Here is a 9,250-nt window from a genome sequence, read left to right on the forward strand (position 1 = left end):
ATGCATGCATATGCACACACACACACACACACACACTCAAATTGAAGAAAATAAAAGAAAACTAGAGGTAGCAAGCACTATATTTAACTATGACAATCAGGTAAGATTAGAAAGGTCAGTGTGCTTGCTGGTGGTCTTGGCACTCACCTGATATTTTAGGAAAAGATCTATTAAAAATATTTTCTGTCTCAATGGCTATATGAGTGGATGGGCATGATGAGGTACTTGGGGGTAGAGGCCTGTTCTCATGATTGCTAAAGTCTAATTCAGGCCAGGACAGAGACTAGCATATGGCAAATTCTCAAAGCTACTGAATTGAAAGAGTGGCCAGCCAACAGCCTCTACTGTGAAGTCCAAATGAACCAAGTTTTCAAAGGTCCATATATAGCAGGTTGTTAAAAAATGATTGTTAAATCTTTAAGCAGGCACAAAGGTATACACTTAAAGACCTGACTACTAGGGAGACTGAGGCAAAAGATCATTTTGTTGACTTTAAGACCAGTATTGAGAACACAGTGAGAAGTCATCTCAACAATATTCTTATGTGTATTTTAGCTTAAAATTTTTAGATTTGTATATTTACTAAGTGTGTCTATAAAGATTAGGCAGCTAGAAAAAGGGCACACGAGGAAGAGAACAGGCCATAAGGCAGGAGATGATTAGAACAGTAGTAGCTGGGAAACACTGGAGGTTAAAGGTTTAAGTACAGGTAAGGTCTGGGGTACGGTGGGGAGAAAAGGGTAAAGGAGCATTAACTGAAACCAAGGATCTATGGAAAATTATGGAAACGCATTGCTCTATGCATTGCTCTATATGCTCATTTAAATTAAATCATTTTTAAAAAAGAAATTTGATGAGATCCCATTTGGCTCAGTGGTAGAGCGCTTGCCTAGCAAGCACAAGGCCCTGGGTTCGGTCCCCAGCTCCGAAAAAAAAAAAAAAAAAAAAAAAGAAAAAGAAATTTGAGTAGAGGTACACGGCATGGATGGAGAATTCTTTTCCCCAGAACACATGGATTACTCAGTTCCAGGCGTGGGATACCCCTCTCTGAGTCACTGGTCAGGAAGCCCCAGAGGCACCCCCATAAAAATAACACAGGCATTGCTATTGCTCATCTGCTCAGCACAGATAGATGGCTGCTGAAGACACAACACAGCCTGAGAAACAGACAGCAAATTGGAACTGACCTGAAATCATCCTCCCTGTCGGCTGATTTTTCACAGTGCTAGAAGGCACAAGGCAGGCCACTGGAGGAGAAAAGTCATCAATGGCATACCTACAGTGGGTTCTGCAAGCTATAGCATCAGCCTGTCAGAAAAGACATGCCTGCTGGAAATCATTTTTAAAATGATAGCATGAGGGAGCTAAAGAAATTGGTCTGTGGTTAATAATATTTGCTGCTCTTCCAGAGGCCCTGAGTCCAGCACCCACATGAAGATCAAAACCATCTGTAACTCCAGTTTCAGAAGACCTGATGCCCTCTTCTGACTTCTATGGGTACTTGCATACATGTGGCATACATTCACAAAAGCAACATATACACATAAATAAAAGTTTTAAAAAACCTGCTTAAAAATCACATAAAAGTTGAAGAAGAAAGTACTGGAAGGAACTGGAAGAAGTGGGAAGGGAATTTGGGCTAAATTTGATTATTATATACATGTATAAAATCATCAAAGGAAAACTAAAATTATTCTTTAAAAAAATCTCTACTAGGGGCTAGAGACGGCTCCGCCATTGAGAGCACAGGCTCCTCTTCCAGAGGACTTAGGTATTAACTTTTAGCATCTACACAGCTGCTCATATCCATCTGTAACTCCAGTTCCAGAGGATCTAACACCTTCTCCTGGCCTCTGCAAGCACAGACAGACACACAAGAAAATCACTTATGAACATAAAATCTCAAGTGGAAATTCCTCCATCTACCTGTCTCAAAGTCTGACAAACACTTAGAAAAAAACCCCACCACACTCAATCTTGTTGATGGGTTACTATGGACCAGGAACTGTCTAGGTGCTAAAAAGCAGCAGAGAATAAGGCCAAAAACAAAAAAACCTTACAAGGGGGACACTTATGCTTGCTCATGGCAGGATGGCCAAAGCCACAGCTTTACAAATACCTTCTTACATTCATTTGTAATATCATAAAGAATACTACCTAATGGATAGCCCTAGCGCTATATAACTACATCCCAACTCTAGATCCTCACTGAAAAGAAAAATTCTCCAGGAGGTGAAGGCAATTACACCTCATCTCAGTGCAGACAGCTCCTCCAGAATTAAGAATGTGCCAACCCCAACTTGCGTCATCTGGGATGCCTTGTTTGACTGTGTCTAGATTCCAACCATCTTCACAACCTTCTAGCTAGGAAAGGACAAGTGAGTCTCAATGAAAGAGATGCACACATCCACAAAGTCATATTTTACTTACTAACCAACAGAAATCCAGGCCCCCAGCCCAAAGCACTTTCCATGAGCCTTACCAGAAGTCCCCTGTGGGCCTGCAGGAGAAGAGGACACTTTGCTGAGGGCTGAGCCCTTATTCTTGATGTCATATGCATTCCGGTAAGTAGAGAGTAGCCTGCTCACCAGGTCAGAACTTAAACCCAACTTTTCTAATTTCTCCAGATTCTCTGAGTTAGTGAACTCGTGGGACCTCTTACAGCTAGTGCCAAACTTGCACTCTCCCTGTAAGAAGTACTGGCAGATATGGAGTTTAATGCACTGCTTCTGGAAGGAGCAAGAGCCGAAGTGTCCATCACCTTTGTTATAGTGTAGGCAGATCTGTTGACAAAGAGGAAAAAAGACATCATCACATGAACACTGTATACAGCACACCTCAACAGCCATGCCATGGGGGAAGGGGCCTCATGGTCATTGTATCATTTCACCATTCACACGGGCCATAGAGAATTCATCTCTTGCTCAAGATACAGATACCAAATATTCCCTAAGCTAAAATAAACCCAAACAAGACCTTCTCCTGGAAAGATCCACAGAACTTCAGAGAGGCCAGAGCAGTAGTGCAGTAGCCTCCTCTCTACCTCAATATACCTACCCTTACCTATACACAAAGCCTCACCAAACCAAATATACTTTACTAGTTCACTTCTCCCAATTTTCCTTTCAAATTTCAAAGTCAGAGAGGTTCTTAGGGATAAGGCATGTCAAAGTTGGCCCAACACCACCCTTCATTTCTCAAGGGAACTAGAGGACTCCAAAGCTAAACAGCTAGGGCCAGCAAGATGGCTCTGCAGGTAAAGGAACCAGACTCAGTACCAGAGCCCACATAATAACCAGAGGGAAGAACAACTCTCTAGAGGGATCATCTGACCTCCACACCCTGGACAAGCATATCACATTCACCCTTGGACCTAGTATATCTGTGCTCCCTAATGAATTTAATAAATTTTATTAAATTTCATCAGCTAGTCCCAGTCACATAGCTAGTCACTGAATCTATTGTTTGCTCAACTGGGTTGTTGGCAAAACTGCAACTTCTTTGCTGGTTTATTGATATAGCCCAGGCTGCCCTCAACCTACATAGGTCAAGACAGGATGAGTTCTAGTCCTCCGCCTCTGCCATCCAAGTGTTAGGATCACAAACACACGCCACAATGTACAACTACAAACTTGCAACTTGAACCTCAATCAACTGCTCCTTCTGTACACTCCAAATACTTCAACATGAAAAGTGGCCCACCTACTCAATTTCTAGACATTACATTCCACAAGTTACAGGAAAATTCCTTGAGGGTTCAACAGCAGAATCCAGTTTTCTTTCAAGGCCTCCACTCTACAGATGGTCTACCCAAGAGAAAAGGTCAGATAGAAATTCTGACGCCTGCCTTAGACATGCTATTCACCAGCTTTGAGACTCCCTATTTTGAATGTCTAAAATGGGTAGAACACCATCAATGTCACAGAGTAGTTGTGATTACTGAACTTGGAGACATGAAAACACCAACCAATGCTGACATATAGGAGGCACCAGACTGCCCTCTTCCTCATTTATCTGATGGGACCCTGGCAGGTCTCATCTGCCCCAAAACACCTTTCCCCACAGTGCGGAATGTGAACTTTGACATCACCCAAAATTATCCTCTGACCTTCCTATCCCACCATTTGATTTGCCTCCCTTAAAGGCAAAGCAGGGTTGGCCTGGGGAGATAGCTCAGTGGTTAAGAGCCCTAACACTCTTCCATGGGTCCTGAGTTCAAATCCCAGAAACCACATGATGGCTCACAACCATCTGTAATGGGATCTGATGCCCTCTGCTGGTGTGTCTGAAGACAGCTATAGTACATTTATATATAATAAATAAATAAATAAATAAATAAATAAATAAATCTTTTTTTAAAAGGGCAAAGCAGGATTTCTGGTCATCAATGTCTAGCTGACAGTGGAAATTCTAAAAACCAATATGAATTTTCAAAAGACAAATATAAAAAGTTAATATTTATTATGTACTAGTCATGATGCTGTGCTACCATTCCTCAAATGTCACATTAATTGTCTAACATGGAAATATCTGCATTAAAATATGCCAATCTGATCTTTTGGCTCACACCAGTTAACAGTGCCAAAGTAGCCCACATATCCTGCCCCATACATGGAGAACAACCTGCTCAGATCTGCTGGAGAAACTCAAGGCCCAGGGAAGCCCTAGAGAACCAGGGTCCTGTTCACACTAAGGCCTTGCACAGCACAATGGAAAACAGCCCTGATCTAAAGCAGGTCTAATCGACCTCCAGCAGCACCTGAGCCTGGTAGAACTGTTCTCCGAATCATGCTTTAGACAGTCTCCTACTCAGCTCCTACCTTCCTTTTCCTCTGCCATGAATGGCATCCCCACCCTGCTGTTGTCTAAAAGACTCTCTATACTTTCTCCTGCTTCTTAACCAACAAACCTTTTGTGCTGTTAATCTTCCCCCACCAAATGATACAGAGATAATGCAGTAAGCTTACACAAGCTGAGATTTCATGTCAGCTAATGTACATACTCTCCTGGGTACAAAAGGATGAGTAGTGAGAATACTAGGTGACTGTCAAGCAGCTCTGGAAGGCTTCTCCAAAGCAACACCCCAAACATGCAGTTCCAATTTCTACTAGTCAGGGAGGGGTCAGCTGGGGTCTCTCATTCTGCTTAGTTCTAAATAACGCTTGCTTCGGGTGCTGGTCAACCTCACTAAATCACTACAGTGGTGGTGCCAGCCCAACTGATAGGGAAGAAAAATTTTCAATAAATGCCAAGGCTGGTCCAACATCAGCAGAGCTGAATATTAAATCTAGTAGATTTAATTAGCAGAGCTGGATATTAAATCCAAGTCTCCTCTGGTTCTTGGTCAAAATGGGGTTCTCAGCACTAAGAGTTATCTATCTCCCAACCATCTGACTTTTCCACTATTACTTGCAAAGAAGAACCCCCAGACCCCCACCCTTCTAAGCACTCACATCTGGTAAAAGCGAAGGGTCATTCTGAAGTAAGAGTTGGCAAAGCTCAGTATACGTGAGGTGGTCAATACCATGAGTCCTCAGCACACTCAGGTTGTGATCAGTCTTCAAGTTGTGACCATTCCTACAGTTCTTCCTGCAAAGAAGCAAAGACGACGTTTACAGGCTAAATCTTACCTCCCTAAAATCCTCTGCTAAGAGTTCCAACTTCCAGATCCTTAGAATGTAAAACTTCTTTTGAAGATAGGGTCATGAGAGGGGCAAGTAAATTAAAATGAGGTCATTAGAGTAGCCCCCATTCCAACGTGAACTTTATCTCAGAATTCCATCCTCCAGAATACTGAGAAATGAATTTTTGTTGTTTAAGCCTCCCAGTCTGCCAGCTATTATTATAACATACACTTGTAATCCCAGTATTCAGAAGCTGAGGCAGGGGGATCATGAGTTGTAGACTAGTTAGACAACAGAGCAAGCCTCTTTGAAGGAAGAGGAGAAGGAAAGAGAAGAAATGGAAGAGGAGAGAGAAGAGGAAGGGAGCAAGGGAGGGAAGAAGAAAGGTCGGGTCACCTATTCTATGGTACTCTGTTATGGCAGCCCTGGCAGACTTACAGAGCTGGTGAAATCATTCTTCATGGCATTTTTTCACAACACTTCCTGACCCTCCTTATAAGCAGCAGGGAGAAAAACAGCTATGCATGCAAACATACGCTTGTTCAGCAGGAAGAGATGAGACTGGACAATGTCTAGGGTGCAGAACAACCCTTCTCAGCATGTATGTAAAGAGAAGGGCGGGGCCTTCGTGCAAAACAGTGTCACAGCACACTGGCCACTCAGTAAGCACATGGATGAAAGACCTGAGCAGGGGTGAGTTACGTAGCACATACCTTTAATCCTAGCACTTGGGAGTCAAAGGCAGGCAGATTTCTGAGGCCAGTCTGGGTACATAATGAGTTCCAGGACAGCCAGGGTAGAGGCCCTGTCTCAACCTAATCCATTCCCTTCCCCTCTCCCCAAAATTGAGCAGGGGGTAGAGGAATGGCCCAGTAGTTAGGGACACTATTCTACTCTTCCAGAGGACCTGCATTCAATGCCCAGCACCCGTATTGGTGTCTCACTAATACTCTCTTCTGGCCTTTGACAGCACCTGCACTTATGTGTACCATTCCCTCCACTCTACCCCCCATTATAATTTAAAATAATAAAAAAAATCTCTTTTTTTAAATGCTAAGCACAGTGACTCATGCTTCCAGGTATAGGTACACACAGACACAGATACTCCTGGGTCCACCCCTTTTGCAGCTCCTCTCCTCCGTACTTTCAACCCACAAGCATCTGGTGAGCACTTATCAACCAGGCACTGGTACTCCACCCTAAGAACTCAGGGACAAATCTTTAATGACAGTCTCAGTCACCTGGAAAGCCAGGCATGTGGCATCTGCTTGATGCAGACACTACCATACCTTATTTAACATCTGTGATAAACATTCTGAAAGAATGTCAAATTCCTGATCCATCCCCTAACCCTTTTCTCCTACTAGCTCTCTGATCTGTAAAAAGTTAACCTCCCTCCTCCCCTACAGATCAGAACCTTGAGGTCATCCTTGACTCCTTGTCCCCAACTGGTGACTGCAACAGAAAAGAACTCACTCGTGGAGTGGAAGGCCTAAGGTCAGCTGTGTAAGAGTACTCAGGCTGAGAGGCCATTGGAAGGTATGAAACAACAAATGAGCCGCACACTCAGAGGCCAGGAAAACGCTGACGAAGTGAGAGAAGGGAAGGGAAGGTGGTACTGCCAAAGCCAAGTAGAGCAAATAACTGCAGCAATGGCCACTAAAGCTTAGCGAGCTCCACCGTGCAACAGAGGCCTCCGCCTAACATCTCCTGAGCTCATTCACTCAGCCCTCAACCAACCTGTGGGGTAAGCAATCTTTCCATCACTGAGGGAACAGGGTCAGCCATAGAGCCCCCTGCCCAAGACTACTAGCCAGCAAAGAGCAGAGCTGGACTGAAACAAGGTGACCAGCTCAGGGGACCGTGCTCTTGATCAGCAGGCACACTGCCTCCTGAGAGGATGCAGGTGAAGTCAGGGGCTGAGGACTCCTTCTCAGGCTTGTTTCTTAAGAGATCTAACCTTGGGATCAAGAAGACAAGTAAGGAAAGTACACTTACTCACACTCACTTTCCATTACCCATGGGAAAAATATGTAGGAAACTACCTAGTGCAAATCATGGGGAAAGACAAGGATGAAGAATGAGGAAGAAAAGTCTGTTATGGAGGCCAGGAAATATCAAATGTCCAGATTTCTAGTACAAAGTTTGAGCCCAAATGTCAGGAATTGGCATAAGAACAGATCTTTGTTCCATGATTATTTGCCAATTAAGCACATTATAAAGATTCACCAGGCAGACTCAGTGGTGCATCATGGCTTTAGTCCCAGAAGCAGGAAGACTCTGAGTTGGAGGCCAGCCTGGTCTACATAGCAAGTTTCAGGCCAAACAGGCCAACATATCAAGCCACTTGCTCAATATATGATATTCATTCATAAATTCATTCACTCACCAGCCATTACTGCCATTGCATCGAGCCAGCCACTACTTGCTATGTTCCTCTTTCTCTGGGCTTGTTACTCTTTCACCCCAGACATGTCTCATTCTTGCACGGCAGAGTTCCTGCGTTCTACACTCTTTGTAGGCCCACCTTCTCCTACAGATCTGTTTGGGCTACTTCTGTGACTGGGGCCACAGTATCTGCCATCTAGCAGCTTCCAAATCAGCACGTAAGGGTTTAGCCCTCCTTTTAAGTAAAGAACTCAAACCCCCTCTCACTTTCAGTCCACAGTGGGAGCAGAAACAAGAGTCACCATCTCTCCCATAGCCTCACTGTCGCCCTCTCTTTTAACTTTCCCAAATCTCTCACATACACATCATTTGGAAAAGCTCTAATCTCATTATTTCCTAATAAATGTGTCCTGGAGACTACATTTCCCAGACCATACTCCTTAGGTAGGGGTGGGAGACAGCTTCTGGGAAATGGGCTTTTAATCACTTCTAGACCTGGCCCACACAAACTTCCCCCCAGACCCTCTCCTGTCTTATTTTCCTTCAACTCCCAGAACTTGATGCTTAGAACTACCTCATAAGTGTTGAGGGTTCAGTTGTATCTGTGTCAGCCTGGATCCCTGATTGACTGCATCGGTCAAGGTTACTAACCCAAGGTGACTTCATTCATCTGACATCATAAAAAATGATATCTGTTGTGTTATAGCAAAAGGAAGCAGGGAGGGAGGAAACTAATCCTCCTGATAACTGGACTGGCTTTTGAAACACGAAGTCTCAACATCCTCTCCTAACCCAGTATCCCCACACCATTACCCAAGACATCTTCCTAACACACAAACCTCATGCCTGACATTCAACAGACCTTACCACCTTTAAGGTAAGGCCCAAATTCTTCAGTATAAACAAATTGCCCTAATCACCTTGCAGGTGCGCGCAGAAGCAGAGAGCAGCCCAAACTAATGAGGACAGTAAACAGTGTGGTGTGAAGAGTTAAGAGAAAGAGCTCAAAAGAGCGAATAATCTTTCAGCTCCTGCTCCTAGGCACTAAAGAACAAACCAGGAAGGGTAGAAAGTCACTCAGGGGAGAGCGGGAACCCCCTATGGATCTTGAAAATCTGAGTTTCAGCTTCTAAGCAAGCAAACAGGAGTTGAGTGTCCCTTCCAAAGCTTCTTTATCATTGTGACTGAAGGCCTTGCTGCCCGCTCCTCAAAGCGACCTTTCCAATTTCCAAGCAGCC

General features: G+C 44.0%; 1 protein-coding gene across 2 annotated transcripts in view; it reads right to left on the reverse strand.

Annotated features, from left to right (window-relative positions):
• The window catches only part of Parp12 (poly (ADP-ribose) polymerase family, member 12), a 57,804-nt gene that overhangs the window by 47,223 nt on the left and 1,331 nt on the right, over positions 1 to 9,250 (reverse strand). For both annotated transcript variants that reach the window (XM_006236346.5, NM_001108623.2), the window contains exons 2-3: positions 5,454 to 5,589; positions 2,483 to 2,783 (exon numbers count right to left, since the gene is read on the reverse strand). In XM_006236346.5, the coding sequence (XP_006236408.1) occupies positions 2,483 to 2,783; positions 5,454 to 5,589 (437 nt within the window). The remainder of the gene's footprint in view (positions 1 to 2,482; positions 2,784 to 5,453; positions 5,590 to 9,250) is intronic.

This window comes from Rattus norvegicus, chromosome 4 (genome assembly GCF_036323735.1).
Source record: "Rattus norvegicus strain BN/NHsdMcwi chromosome 4, GRCr8, whole genome shotgun sequence".
Lineage (NCBI taxonomy): Eukaryota > Metazoa > Chordata > Mammalia > Rodentia > Muridae > Rattus > Rattus norvegicus.